General features: G+C 39.2%; 1 protein-coding gene across 1 annotated transcript in view; it reads left to right on the top strand.

The window, feature by feature from the left end:
* The window catches only part of Ero1a (endoplasmic reticulum oxidoreductase 1 alpha), a 44,396-nt gene that overhangs the window by 19,511 nt on the left and 8,836 nt on the right, over positions 1-16,049 (top strand). The window contains exons 8-13 of the mRNA XM_005355387.2: positions 913-959; positions 3,655-3,666; positions 8,733-8,759; positions 8,881-8,973; positions 14,552-14,798; positions 15,441-15,510. Coding sequence (XP_005355444.1) covers positions 913-959; positions 3,655-3,666; positions 8,733-8,759; positions 8,881-8,973; positions 14,552-14,798; positions 15,441-15,510 — 496 coding nt within the window. The remainder of the gene's footprint in view (positions 1-912; positions 960-3,654; positions 3,667-8,732; positions 8,760-8,880; positions 8,974-14,551; positions 14,799-15,440; positions 15,511-16,049) is intronic.

Raw genomic sequence — 16,049 nt, forward strand, 5'->3', positions numbered from 1 at the left:
CTACAGAGCTAGTTCCAGGACAGGTTCCAAAGCCACAGAGAAACCCTCTCTCGAAAAACCAAAAAAAAAAAAAAAAAGTATGTACTATTTTCCTAGACTTGTGCAGATCAGGTTCATATCCTTAAAAGATTGATTTGGACATAGAAATTAAAATGTCATTAATCCGGTTCCCCCTGGGGCACTGGCTGCAACAAATACGTCTTTAAAGACTTACATAATAGTAGATCTATTTAGTATTGGAACCACTGAGCAAACATTCCTGAGTGGATTAGAGTGGATTATAGGATCTCCTTATGTAGATTAAGTAATTCAGAACCAGAGCTTTGATTCATTTGCCAAGTTCACCATAGTCAGTGGTGGGGTATAGATTAGAATCGGAGATTAAGGGATTTTCCTTACTCTCTGCTCACCTTTCTGTGGCTGCAGTTATTTTATCCTGTCCAAGTTAAACTGAGTTCAGCGAACAGCTCCGAGGTGGTGTTTTGTGTAATCACTGTGCACTGTGTTAAACATACAATGGACATTGCTCCTCTAGTTTTTATGGTAACAATTTATTATAGTCGTAACTGCTCACAGATGGAGAGTCAGACAAGCTAGGTATGTGTTCAGTGCTTAGGGGAAGCATTCCCTTTGTTCTCTTAACCAGTGCAATGGACATTGGTCGCTGGGTGACTGAGAAATGCTTAAGGTTCTTCACTTGGAAACTTGAAGGCTCTAAAGAATGTACTAGCTAACTTTGGGGGAAAACCTGTGTGTGCATTTGAGTGTTTAAGTGTGTGCATTTCTGTGTGCATGCACATGTGTGATTCTCTCAGGGATAAAACCTCTGCATGATAAAACGTTTCACTTTCTAAATCAGATATAATTGTTGGTAACGCTGGTGTTCATACAGTACAATTCTTTTGTTTGCAGACCGCAGACAATTCAAAGGCCTTTAAATCCTTTGGCTTCTGGTCAAGGTGAGTTACTTGGGTTGCTGTTGTTTATTGGCTAGTGAACTTGGGTTAGAGTAGAGGAAGGCAGGGTTGAGTGGCAAGGGAGGTTGAGGTCATGTAGTCCACTGGTCCTGTTTCTAGAGAAGTTATAATAGCTCATGCTTGTGAAGGCACAGCTGTTTTTCCTAAGGATAGTCATGGTTTTAGGCCATTGTAATATGAAGATTAGGTTATGTATTTATTGTCTGATTTTGCAACACACTATGTAGTTGTTTGATTACTTTAGTTTTATTTAGCCTCCAAACAAATGAATGTCCAACACATTTACCTAATTTTTCAAAAAACTTGAACTGGGAAGTTTAATGGTACGGTGCTTGGTCAGCATGTCTCAGGTCCTGGGCTTGACTCCCAGCCAAACAAGAAACAAAACAAAACAAAAAACCCTTAAGTAAAAGACTTTAAATTCTATTCATATTCCATATATGATCTGATTGTAAATCTACATGATTTTATATCTCACTGACAGTTTTCCCTGTCTATATATACACTCAATATCTTTCCCAACACATCTTCCTTCCCAAGTAGAAGTCATCTTTAGCTCTTTCTGAAGCAGTCTGTGCTATGTTTCCCTCCTTCATATACTGCTTCCTGGGAGCATCATTCTGTTATGTGTGTGTGTGCATGTATGTATGTATCCATAATCCCTTAGTGCTTTGGGATATGGGCAGCTATTATTTCAGTATAGAACCTGGTAATTATGGAGTAAGTTGCTAGGTAAATGATTATTGGGATTGTTTTCCCCAATGAACACTTTCTTTACAAGAATTAGAGAAATTGAAGCATTTTACAATTATAATTCCAATAAAGCAGTTTAACTTTGGATATTGTTGAGAGCCGTAAAAAGAATCAGTTACCCTTGCTGCAAATGGTTCTTTACCATGTGCAAGGCGTTAGGTAGATGCCAAGGGTACTTACTGCCTTGTCAGGTAGTAAGCATTAATAGAATCAACCATTTCTGCATATGATTTCATTTATTTTTAAAAGAAATAACATGTCCTTATTGCCTTAGTTACTCCTCTTCTGCTGTGAAGAGTCGCTATGACCAAGGCAAAGCATTTAGTTGACGGCTTATGTTTTCAGAGGGTCGTAAAGTCCATGACCACCATGGTAGCCAGCATGCAGCAGGCAAGGGTTGCTGCTGGAGAGTAACTGAGAGCTCACACTTGATCCACAAGTACAAGGCAGAGAGAGAGCTAAGCTGAATGTCCTGGGCTTTTCAAACCCTAAAACCCAAACCCAGTGACAAACTCCCTTGAACAAAGCCATACCTCCTACTCTTTCCCAAACAGTTTGGAGACCAAACTTGGAAACACAGGAGCATGTAGGGACCGTTCTCATTCAGACCATCAGTTATAATTTACTGATACATACAGTCTTTGAGCCAAGTGGTGGCAGTGAAATCCCAGCATACGGAAGGCAGAGGCAGGAGGGAGGATCTTTGTGAATTCTAGGCTAGCCTGGTCTACAGAATAGCCAAAGCTACAGAGAAACCCTGTCTCGAAAAACCAAAATAAATAAATAAATAAAAAATAAAGACATCCGTGATGAGTATATGTTTTACAAACAACAGTGAAGCTAAAGAAAAACACAAAGTGAACTTGATGCTATCAGTGGAAGTTTTAATGTTTCGATGACGCTTTGTCTGGAATTTTTTTTAAGCCCTATCAGACTTTTGCTTACGTATTATGGCTTCTGATTTTGTTTCTTTATGGGAATCCTTTTTGCGGGGGTATTTTTTTTTTTTGTGGGGGCAAGTTTTGAGGCAGGGTTTCTCTGCGTAGGTCTGATTGTCCTGGAACTCTGTAGACCACGCTGGCCTCAAACTCACAAACATCTATCTGCTTTTGTGTCTTGAATGCTGGGGTCATAGGTGTATGCCACCACCGCCTGGCTCTTTCTGAGAATTCTATGTGTGTGAATGAATGTTTGTGTTTCTTGTTCTCTTTTTTAGGGGGACAACTCTTTTCCCCCCTGCTTGTTTTGTCCTATTCAGGTTTATTTCTTTTTATTTTATTTTATCCTATTTTATTATTTTTTATGTGCCTTTTTGTTTTCTAATATGAAAGAACAAGAGTGTGGATTTGGATAAGTGAGGAGGTGTGGAGGTTCTGGGGGGAGTTGGGAGAGAGGAAAACATGATCAGAAAATACTGCATGAAAATTATTTTCAATAAAAAATATAACCTAAAAAAGAAAAATAGGGAAAACAATGAAGATATTTCAGTAGTAAGTAAGCAGCTGCATACAAGCTGCTGCACTATGAAGCATTTGAATTTTATAGTCTTTGAAGACGTTCCCAAGGTTAAATCTTCTGTCCCTCTCGGGGTTCAAAGCAGCAGTAATGCGGTCTTTAGCTAGAACTGTGTTGTAGGTTAGGGCAATAAATGTAGAAGAACACTTCTGGCTGGGTGGACACGGGAGCTGCAGCTGCTCCCAGTGCTGTGCTTCCCCTCCTATGAGCACACGTGAGTTCCGTGAGCCTAGCCTACGGCTGGACAGCGTGGTGGCTCTGGTACTCCTTCTATTGACTGCGCCTGTGTGGATACACTGACAGACTAAAACAGATCATTGTTAACTTATTATTTTCATGTAAGTGTAGCATTTCCTAAGGGAAAGGCAGAAGTAGTTTATAATAATTAATGTTTTGTTTTGTTTTTCAGGAAAAAGTAAAGGTATGTACCTTTATCATGTGTTTTATACATCGGGTCTGCTTGGCTGTCGAGATGCATGTTCTGGTGTTTTATACATCGGGTCTGCTTGGCTGTTGAGATGTGTATTCTGGTGTTTTATACATCGGGTCTGCTTGGCTGTCGAGATGCGTGTTCTGGTGTTTTATACATCGGGTCTGCTTGGCTGTCGAGATGCGTGTTCTGGTGTTTTATACATTGGGTTTGCTTGACTGTCGAGATGCGTGTTCTGGTGTTGTGGCATACTGCATTTCTTTCCACTTCCTCTGACACTCAGAATATCTCCTCCTCCCGTTGCTCTAGAGATATCCATAACACAGGCTGGCCTGGAGCTCCTTCCTTATGCAGCTTAGCATATTCTTGAATCTCACAGCCCTCTTGTGTGTCTCAAGACACACACACACTAGCTCTTAATTTTTACTATTTTCTAAAGTGCTGAGGTGAAAGAATAGGTGAGAGAAAGGCGTGTGTTCAGAGTCACACACTAGGCACAGCCCGCCTCAGCCTCAGGCAGTCAGGTGTGTGCTTTACCCACAAGCTGTGGAAGCCATAGAAGGCTTCTTCTTAACTAGTTGAGGCATGGGCTGTGCTGGGACTTAACCAGAGCTGGTTTTTAAGGTACTTGCTGAATCTTGGGTTTAGTTATCATTGCTAAGTTTACACTAATAGGAACGTTAAACTTTCAAATATATTTCAGAGTTACTTTGCCTTTCAAAGAATTTTTTTGCTGTAGTGGTGAGATTGAAATAGTTTTTGCTATCTAAACACTATATATGTAGTTAACTGAGCCTTAAGGTGCAGGTTAATAATCCTAGCTTCTTGGGAGGCTGAGGCAGGAGGATTGCAAGTTCCAGGCCAGTGATGTGGGAGTCTGCCGTTTTGTGTTGATTTTATTGGTTAAATAAAGAGACTGCCTTGGCCCTTTAAGAGGACAAAAAATTAGGTAGGCAGAGTAGACAGAACAAAATGCTGGGAGAAAGAAGCTGAATCAGGAGTCGCCATGATTCTCCCATTCCAGACAGACGCAGGTTAAGATCTTCCCTGGTAAGCCACCTCGTGGGCTACACAGATTATTAAAAATGGGTTAGATCAATATGTAAGAGCTATCCAATAAGAGGCTAGTACTAATGGGCCAAGCAGTGTTTAAAAGAATACAGTTTCCGTGTAATTATTTCGGGTAAAGCTAGCCAGGTGGTGGGAAGCAGCCCGCTGCTCCTATTACAACAGGCCAGTCTGGATGAATTAATTAGTGAGGTCCTGTCTCGAAATGAAAAGTGAGAAAAATGAGGGAAAGAGTGAAAAGTCCTCGTTTAAGTTCTTTGCACCAACACAGACAGACAAACAGACGGACCCACTGTACTGAGTCTGTGCTTGCTTGGCCTTAGTCCATTTAGATGAAAATGTTGAACGTGACGTATCTTCTCTCTTCCTCAGAATCTCTTGTTTTTGAGACATTATTCTTATGTCTAATTTTGATTACATGTATTTATTTACTTAGTGTATGTATGTGGGAGCATTCAGCCATATGCTTTCCCTCCTGAGCCACCTGGAAGCCCATATTTTTATGAACTATTTGTGCATCATGTTCAAAAGACAATGTGATATCCTGATAGCATTACTGTTTTGTTACCATTTTGATAATTGATTATCTTGTCTTATGTAGCTGCTTCAGTTACTATGATGAAAAGTGCAGTTGTGCTGTGGCAGCCCAGTGAATTGAGGCAGATGGGAATAGCTGGAGGCAGATGCTGTTTGCGCTGCAGAAGCGACCCTGTAGCTTTGGTCTGAATAACTGTACTCTCCTCAGGCAGTAGCCTAGTTCTGCGCTACATTCTAGACACGCTAGAGGGGTCTTTTTATGAGCGAAAGGACCGTTTATCCATAGAGATCTCGATCCTTAGAGAACTGATTCATCCATAGGTATTGCATTGATTTTGGTCACAGGGCCAATGGCTACTCCTATGCATTAAGTGATTATTGAACTGCATTATGGTCAGGTCAGGTTGAGGGGCTTTCAAAACTTTTTACTTCAAATGTATTCTTTCGGAACTGAGCACAAATGCTTGCTTCCCACCCCAAGTGCTTCACACACACACATACACACACACACACACTTATTCTTAGCTAGGCATAGTTGTGCACACCTGTAATCCCAGCACCCAGGAGGCAGAGACAGGTGGATTTCTGAGTTTGAGGCCAACCTGGTCTACAGACCAAGTTCCAGGACAGCTCGGGCAACACAGAAAAACCCTGTCTTGAAAAAATAAAACCAACACAAACAAACAAACCAAAAAAAGAATAAAAGAGTAGAATTTATTCTTTGTGAGTGAATGTACACCACACTAGTTCTTAGAAGTTACAGATCGTGTTAGTCACCATGTGGTTGCTGGGAATCAAACCCAGGTTCTCTAGAAGGGCAACAGGTACTCTTAACCACAGAACTATCTTTCTATCCACGGCCCCCCTTTTAAAAGGAATTCTGATTGGAGCTCAGACCTTGCACTTGCTAGATAGTGCTCTGTCCTGGCTGCCTTCTCCGTCCTCACGTCAAGTTGAGAACAACTGTTCCAGGGAACTTAACTGAGAATGTCATCGGAGGGTCAGGTCCCAAGCAATATTGCCTCATAATTCCTTAACTCTGCTCTGACAACTGGAGCAGAGGGGGCTTCTCATGAAGAAACAACTGCTTGTAGTATCACAATCCCTAAAAAACAATGTGTGTGGGATTATTGTAAACAATTTAAAAATATATTTTTTTCTTAATCTTCCTAAATATTTTGGGAAGAATAATTTTTGTCTTCATTTTATAATTCCAGTGAGGGTTAGGAGCAGTGTGACTGAAATCTGTGAGTTATAAGTAGCAAGGTTAAGACTTAGACACCACACTCCTGGTTATGACTTCATACTGCTGCGCTGTGGGACATGGTGACACTTTTGATAAATTCATATTCATTATGAACTTATAATTATATACAAGAACATATGTTTGTATATATAATTATTAGAATATATTACATAAATATATTATGTAAATAATCATGTAATAATATACAATATGTATTATATACACACAAACATATGTTCTTATATAAACAAGCATATGTTCTTATCTGGTCCTTGTGATCATTAGCTATATTCTAGTTTTCTTTTTTGTTACTGTTAAATACCATGACCCGAAAACAAATGAGAGAGAAAAGAGTTTTTAGTTTACAAATTATAGTCCATCTTTGAGGGAAGTCAAGGCCAGGGACATGAAGCAGAAATGTATGGAGGAATGCTTCCTCTGTTTGCTCAGCTCCTTTCTTCATATGTCTCAGGCCCAGCTGCCTAGGGATGTAACTGCCCTCAGTGGACTGGGCCCACAGACACTCCCCAGGACAGACTGCTTCAGGGAATCCTCAGCTGAGATCCCTTCTTCCCAGGGTGTCTACAGCTGAAACTAATTGTGACAGTATTATTGTATTTTTAAAGATTTGTTTTATTTTTAATTATATTTATATGTGTGTCTTTGTGTGCTATGTGCACATGAATGTTGATTCTGGAGGCAGAAGAGGGTGTCAGACTGTCTGGATCTGGAGTTCCATGCAGCCGTGATCCGCCTGACATGGGTGCTGGGAAACGAGCTCAGGTCCTCTGCAGAGCAGCGTGTGCTCTTAACCACGGGCCATCTCTCCAACCCATGCTTTTTTTTTCTGTTTTGATTGTTAAAAATATTCTTTTAATTTTTATCTTTTAGTTGTTGGCATGACTGAACAGTTTATGTCAGCTATTCTATTTGAAATTTTCCATTCCCTATTTATACTTTAATGGGTATTTTAACATTTTATTGTTTATGGACTTTTATATATTTATATTTGGGATATTAGCACTTTGTCATGCTTGCAACATATATTTTATCCAGCTTGCTTGCATTTCGGTTGCTTTTGTTTATTTATTTTTCTGACTAACAGATGGAAGTTTTTATATAGTTGAGTTTATCATTCTTATTTCTTTCATAGATTTATGCTTGGTTTATTACCATTTTAAAGAACCTTAGTAAAATAAAAGGGTCCCGGCATAATAGTTTTATCATTGCTATAGCAAATATTGCATGAATGATGTAATTTCTTACATATTTTATGAAATGTTTAAAATATTTTCACGTTATTGTTATACTTCTTTGTCAGTTTCAATGGATGTGTTAATTTTACCATTTTATGTAGTTCATTATTCTGTTAGCTTAGGCATTACTGACAGATGTTATGACTTGAGGCCTTAAAATTAAAATAGTTACCTTTCTGCAAATCCCTTGTCCTCTCCCCATCTTATTTCTTTGGAGCATAATTCTGAAACCAGAATCAGTAAGCTTCACTATGTTGGCAGTGTTGCTGTTTTCTGCCCTGCCCCGCGGCTCTGTAGAGGTGGTGAGCTGCATGAGGTTCTGTTACATCTGCAGTTATCTTATAGTGTTTGCTTCTTCTTAGCTTAAATATGTGAAAGTACTTACTTTTTAAGTCATAGATTGCTATGAAAATTTATCTAGTTAAGCAGTCTTGCTAGATTTTGTGTGTGTGTGTGTGTGTGTGTGTGTGTGTGTGTGTGTGTGTGTTACTTGTGGGAGAGAGGTCTTAGAGGTCTTAGGGGTTGAACCCAGGGGTCACAAATATGTAGTCAAGTGATGTACCAGAGTGATATTCCTCCAGACCCCTAATTCTACCGTTTGATATCAGATAAAATGTTAGAGACAGGGTCTGAGGGCAGAGCAGTGCTTCCTGGATCCACGCCCAACTTTCTTTTCCTTTGAAGAAATTGTAAGACTCAGTCAGACCTTTAGCTGGAACAATTTTTTCCCCACCCTGAGACAGGGTTTCTCTGTAGCTTTGGAGCCATCCTGGAACTAGCTCTGTAGACCAGGCTGACCTCGAACTCACAGAGATCTGCCTGCCCCTGCCTCCAGATTAAAGGTGTGTGCCATCACCACTGCTTGATTAGCTGGAACAATCTTTAAAAGACTTGAAAATTTATATTTTGGTGTAATGAAAAAGCTATGACAATTTTTCTTTTCATTTCAGAGAACACTTTTTACAGCTGGCTAGAAGGTAAATCAGAAACTTTTAAACAAATTTAAATGGTAAAGTTTTTCATTTTTAAAGTCATGAAATCTTAAATCACCAAGATTCACATAAAAAATTTTATTTCTGAATCATTGATTTCTTTTAGGCCTCTGTGTAGAAAAGAGAGCATTCTACAGGCTTATATCTGGTCTTCATGCAAGCATTAATGTGCATTTGAGTGCAAGGTATCTTTTACAAGGTATGTACTTTTAAAATCTTAAATGCACTGGTTTTTAGGTATTCTTTTATTTATTTAGTAAAGATTTCTGCCTCCTCCCTGCCACCGCCTCCCATTTCCTTCCCCCTCCCCCAATCAAGTCCCCCTCCCTCGTCAGCCCAAAGAGCAATCAGGGTTCCCTGCCCTGTGGGAAGTCCAAGGACCACCCACCTCCATCCAGGTCTAGTAAGGTGAGCATCCAAACTGCCTAGGCTCCCACAAAGCCAGTACGTGCAGTAGGATCAAAAACCCATTGCCATTGTTCTTGAGTTCTCAGTAGTCCTCATTGTCCGCTATGTTCAGCAAGTCCAGTTTTATCCCATGCTTTTTCAGACCCAGGCCAGCTGGCCTTGGTGAGTTCCCAGTAGAACATCCCCGTTGTCTCAGTGTGTGGGTGCACCCCTCGAGGTCCTGAGTTCCTTGCTCGTGCTCTCTCTCCTTCTGCTCCTGATTTGGACCTTGAGATTTCAGTCCAGTGCTCCAATGTGGGTCTCTGTCTCTGTCTCCTTTCATCGCCTGATGAAGGTTAATATTCAGGAGGATGCCTATATGTTTTTCTTATTTAGCTTCTCTAGGATCACAAATTATAGGCTCAATGTTCTTTGTTTATGGCTAGAAACCAAATATGAATGAGTACATTCCATGTTCCTCTTGGGTCTGGCTTACCTCACTCAGGATAGTGTTTTCTATTTCTGTCCATTTGTATGCAAAATTCAAGAAGAGGTATTCTTTTTTTTTAATTGATATTTATTGAGCTCTACATTTTTTCTCTGATCCCCTCCCTGCCTTTCCCCTACTCCCTTCAGCCCTCCCCCAAGGTCCCCATGCTCCCAATTTACTCAGGAGATCTTGTCTTTTTCTACTTTCTACTTCCATGTAGATTAGATCTATGTAAGTCTCTCTTAGGGTCCTCATTGTTGTCTGAGTTCTCTGGGATTGTGGTTTGTTGTAGTGATGAGGCGAGCAGGCCTGCTTTTCATCCCTCACGGCTAGCTTTACACCCGAAATAACAACACACAAATTGTATTCTTTTAAGCACTGCCTGGCCCATTAGCTCTAGCCTTTTACTGGCTAACTCTTACATCTTGATTAACCCATTTCTAATCATCTGTAGCACCACAAGGTGGTAGCTTACCGGGAAAGATTCTAGCCTACATCCATCTCGGGTCAGAGAATCATGACGTCTACCTCACAACCTTCTTCCTCCCAGCATTCTCTTCTGTCTTCCCCGCCTACCTATGTTCTGACCTATCAGGCCAAGCAGTTTTCTTTATTAATCAACCAATGAAACAACAGATAGATAGAAGGCCCTCCTACACCAGTTTGTAGGCTGGCTTTCTTTGCTTTATATTTAAAAACCACCTATGAGGGAGTACATGTGATAATTGTCTTTCTGGGTCTGGGTTACTGCACTCAAAATAATGTTTTCTGGTTCCATCAATTTTCCTGCAAAATTCAAGATGTTGTTATTTTTTTCTGCTGTGTAGCACTCCATTGTGTAAATGTACCACATTTTCCTTATCCATTCTTCAGTCGAGGGGCATTTAGGTTGTTTCCAAGTTCTGGCTATGACAAACAAAGCTGCTATGAACATAGTTGAACACATGTCCTTGTGGCACGATTGAGCATCCTTTGGATATATACCCAAAAGTGGTATTACTGGGTCTTGAGGAAGGCTGTTTCCTAATTTTCTGAGAAATTGCCCACTGACATCCGTTGTACCAGCTTGCATTCCCACCAGCAATGCAGAAGTGTTCCCTTTTCCCCACATCCTCTCCAGCATAAGTTGTCATCAGTGGTTTTGATCTTGGCCATTCTTACAGGTGTAAGATGGAATCTTAGAGTTGTTTTGATTTGCATTTCTCTGATGACTAAGGATGTTGAGCATTTCCTTAAGTGTCTTTCAGCCATTTTAGATTCCTCTGTTGAGAGTTCTCTGTTTAGGTCTGTACTCCAATTTTATTGGATTACGTGATCTTTTGGTGTCCAATTTCTTGAGTTCTTTGTATATTTTGGAGATCAGACCTCTGTCTGATGTGGGGTTAGTGAAGATCTTTTCGCATTCTGGCTGTCGTTTTGTCTTTTTGACCATGTCCTTTGCTTTACAGAAGCTTTTCAGTTTCAGGAGGTCCCATTTATTAATTGTTACTCTCAGTATCTGTGCTGCTGGGGTTCTATTTAGGATGTGGTTCCCTGTGCCAATGCGTTCAAGTGTACTTCCCACTTTCTTTTCTATGAGGTTCAGTGTGGCTGGCTTTATGTTGAGGTCTTTGATCGATTTGGACTTGAGTTTTGTGCATGGTGATAGATATGGGTCTATTTTCATTCTTCTACATGTTTGATATCCAGTTATGCCAGCACCACTTATTAAATATACTTTATTTTATTTGATATTTTTTGCTTCTTTGTCAAAAATCAGGTGTTCAAAGGTGTTTGGATTAATATCTGGATCTTCCTTTTGGTTCCATTGGTCCTCCTGTCTGATCTTATGCCAATACCAGGCTGTTTTTAGTACTGTAGCTCTGTAGTAGAGTTTGAAATCAGTGATTGTGATGCCTCCAGAAGTTCTTTTATTGTACAGTATTGTTTTGGCTATCCTGGGTTTTTTGCTTTTCCATATGAAGTTGAGTACCTTTTTTTCGAGGTCTTTGATGGGCATTGCATTGAATCTGTGTTTTAGGTATTCTTAACATTTTCTTGGTGTTTTCATGTATGTAAAAACAGACTTGTTTGACTCTTGGGCAGTCAGAATCCGCTTGTAAATGGCAGTGATTAGGAAGGTGGAAACTGTGTGCAGTTGAATGGTCCCTGTATTACTAACTCTCAATCATACACATCACATTGGAAATATTCTTTGTTGGCCATGGAAATTAAAATACATCCAAGAGCAGCACAGTTTGTTACCATATGAGAGCCTTTATTTATGTGCAGACTTCAATGGCTACAGCATTGTCTGCTGTTCTTCATGGTTTAGGATTCTTGTAGAAAGTCAAACCATGCTTGGTTTTCCTCAGTAACTTACTTCTTCTGGACTTGGGAAATACTTTACCTTTTAGAAACAAAATGGTAACTGATTTGAAATAGTGCTTTTTTTTTTTTCGTTAGTAATTTCAGATAGTCACTCAAACAATCTCCTTTTATTACTAATTATACATACATATGTGGGGTATGTGCTTGTGGGTATGGGTGCCTTAGGAGCCAGAGGTGTCAGGTCTGCATGGAGTAGGAGTTAAAGGCAATTGTGAGTTACCATGGATTCTGGGACCTGAAGTTAGTTCCTCTGGAAGTTATCGTGCTCTTAACTGCTCAGCCACCTCTCCAGCTTAGCAACTCATTTTTAATTATATATTTTAATTTTATGATTGTTGATATTCAGAAACTTGAGTTTTAGCAAAAACCCATTTTCTCTGTAAATATTTGATTTATTTTGCCTTTAAGAATGGGTTCCCTCATGTATAGAAAAAAAAACAAATAAATAGAAGAAAGTTAAAGCCATGCTCAGAGCCATGTATGCTCATGACATTGCATGGCAGATAAAAGGTGACATTCAAATTAGTGAATTGCTACATTACTGCACTATAAAGATGAAGAAGTAGCGTGTTATTCTGTTGCACATTAAATCATCAGTGTTTGGTGTTTCACAGATGAGTGATCATCTGAGGAGACTGAGCTGTCAGGAGAAACAGCAATGAAGCACTTTCTTCTACTTTTTAAAGTTTCAAAGGCAGACAGATCTTCAGTAGGGAGTACTTCTGTGACAATCAAATAAACAGAGAATTCTCAAGGAAACCAATGCACACAGAATTTGCAAAACTTATCTAAAGTCTGATGAAATTTAAATGGTGACAATAAATTATAGTTGCATATTGTTGTGCCATGAATCAAATGATATCAGAAAAATATACAATACATAATCATTTATTTTCCTAGAAGCATTTATGCTTAATATCAGGGAGAGAAGCCAATATTATTTAACTTTCATCTGGGATGATCACTGGTCAATCAAGTCAGTACATGAATGTGAATTTATCATCCATATTCAGTAAATACACCCACTGTAGCACAATATATTTTGTATCTAAAATCATTTACACAACAGATGAAGACGTGATGATCCAGGCTAATGTTTTAATTATAGAAGACAAAATTATGCTTATGCTAGCGGATTAATAGCAGGTATGATTTCAGAGTGGATGTAATATTTATAAAAAATATTTTTATAAGCAGATACTTATTTTGAAATAGAAAAATAAGTCTTAATGGGAAAGAATAGGGAAAAGTGAAATAAAGTTGTGTATATACAAGGAGGGACAGCTAAAATTAAGGGCAATTTAAAGGGTCAGAAGCAAATCTAAACTATGAGAAGCTTGTTAAATATATACTGTGTTGGATAGTTTTATATCCCCTTGACACAAGCTAATGTTGTCTGAGAGAGAGAAGCATAAATTAAGATATTCCTCGATAAGGTCAGATTGTAGGGAAGCCTGTAAGATACTTTTTCTTAGTAATTAATGGGGCTGGGCCCAGCTCATTGCAGGTCATGTCATTCCTGAGCTGGTGCTCATCAGATCTATTAGAAAACTGGCAAATCAAGCCCCAGAAGCAAGATAGCAAGTAGCATACATCCGTGACTTTTGCATCAGCTCCTGCCCCCAGTTACTTTTCCTGTTCCTGTCCTGACTTCATTCAGTAGTTGACTGCAATATAGACTTATAAGCCAAATAAACTGTTTTCTCCTTTAAAAAAAAAAAAGGGTTCCCTGGGGCTGGAGTGATGGCTTGGTAGTTGGGAGGACTGACTGCTCTTCCAGAGGACTCAGGCTTGATTCCCAGCACCCACATGGCAGCTTACAACTGTCTGTCATTCCAGATCCAGAGGACCCAACATCCATGGTAAACCACCAATGTGCATAAAATAACAATAAATAAATTAAAAATAAGAATTGGTTCCAGAAGACAAAATTCTTACTATAGAATTTCTAAATTTTTATTTATTTATCCATCTATCTACCCATCTATCATCTATCTACCTATCATCTGTCTGTCTGTCTGTCTGTCTGTCTGTCTGTCTGTCTGTCTGTCTATCTATCTATCTATCTATCTATCTATCTATCTATCTCTTTTTAGTTTTTCAAGTAGAGTTTCTATGTATCGTGGAACTCACTCTGTAGAGCAGATTGTCCTTGAAGTCAGTGAGATATGCCTTTCTCTGCCTCTTGAGTGCTGCTGAGATTAAAGGCATGCGCCACCACTGCCCAGCCATTTTTTTTTTTTTTAAATTTTTGATGCATGGTCTTAGCTTTATCTGTCCTGGCACTGTATGTAGAACAAGCTGGCCTTCAACTCATAAAGAGTCACCTGCTTCTGCCTGGAATTAAAGGCATGCACTGCCATTTCTGGTTTATGACAGAATTTTTAAAGACTAAAAAAAAAAATTCTTGGTTGAATTAATGTATTTTAAACTACAAAATGAAATTACCTTTTATAAATATGAATAGCCCCTTATAGTTAAAATGGAAATTACTCATCTGTACACTTGAATCACTTAACATACTTCTTAGATACTTGGCTGGAGAAGAAGTGGGGCCACAACGTGACGGAGTTCCAGCAGCGCTTCGATGGGGTTTTGACTGAAGGGGAAGGCCCAAGGCGGCTGAAGAACTTATACTTCCTGTACTTGATAGAGTTAAGGGCTCTTTCGAAAGTGCTCCCATTTTTTGAGCGCCCAGATTTTCAGCTCTTCACGGGAGATAAAGTTCAAGATGCAGAAAACAAAGCGTTACTTCTGGAGATTCTTCATGAAATCAAGTAGGTTCTGTGTTCTACAACGTATACATTAGCATAGAGACATGGGGTGGTGTCCAAAGTAACTGCATTATTTAGTTAGAGCAGGAAACCATCTTTAAAATAATATAACTATAGTTTTGTTCATTGGACTTTAGAACTTTTTGTTTCTTTGAGATGGTTAGATTTTCCTGCTCAGCCTCCTAGGAGCTGGGAAATAGGTGTTTATCACCATACCTGGCCTTCCCATATCTAGAGTTTCTTGGTTTTACTTTGACCTGTGTAACAACTTTTTTTTTTTTTTGGAATGAGTTTCTCCATAATTCTGACTGTCCTGGACCTTGCTTCATAGTTTCAAGTCTGGCCTTGAACTCAACTGCTCCACCTGCCTCTGCCTCCTGAGGGCTGGGATTAAAGGCACCACTACCTGAGTATTTTTTTTATAAGTTCTTAATACCAGCATTATTTTTATTTGTGCAGTCTAAGTTTAGGGCCAGACTTCTAATGCACTTAGCATTTAAATTTGAGGATAAGTATTTGTTTGCATTTTTGGTGTTACTGATTTTTGTTCTATTTTAATTATTTATCACTGACCAGTAAAATATATTAGCATGACTTTTAATACTTATAATACATGAACATGACCCTTCTCTGTTTAAAACACAGGTCATTTCCTTTGCATTTTGATGAGAACTCTTTTTTTGCTGGGGATAAGAATGAAGCACATAAACTAAAGGTAATTATACTTCAGCCTGTTGAGTATGCGGGTGTGTGCGGAATATCATGGATTCCCGGAAGAGGCTGCAGAGAGAGGTGGATTAGGACGGGAGCTTGGTCAGAGCACTGACTTTCTGTTGGGGAAAGTTTTAGTGGCCTTTTGCTCACGAGGGTGCCTAATAAATAGGTGTGCACTATGTGTTCAGAACTCTTACGAGTAGAGCTAGAGTTTCACCTCGGTGTTTCTTATTGTTCCTTATGAAATAATAAATATCAAGGTATCATAGCACCCCACAAACAATCTGAATGTTAATTAAAAAATAAATTTAAAATATAAATAAATAGGTATTTATACTTAATAACAAATCTTGACTTCTAGCTCAGGAGGTTTAGTATGTCTGTAGCACTCTTCTCTGTTTCTCATCTCAATGAAAGAAGCTAATTTAATTACCTTGCAAAGAAAGTTCCTTTTGTACATACTGTTGAGATGAGCTGTTCCTGATTGCCACCTCTTTCCTCTTCAGCTTGTACCTCAGTGGTTAGACACAGACACTCTCT

This window comes from Microtus ochrogaster, chromosome 17 (genome assembly GCF_000317375.1).
Source record: "Microtus ochrogaster isolate Prairie Vole_2 chromosome 17, MicOch1.0, whole genome shotgun sequence".
In the NCBI taxonomy this organism is placed as follows: Eukaryota; Metazoa; Chordata; class Mammalia; order Rodentia; family Cricetidae; genus Microtus; species Microtus ochrogaster.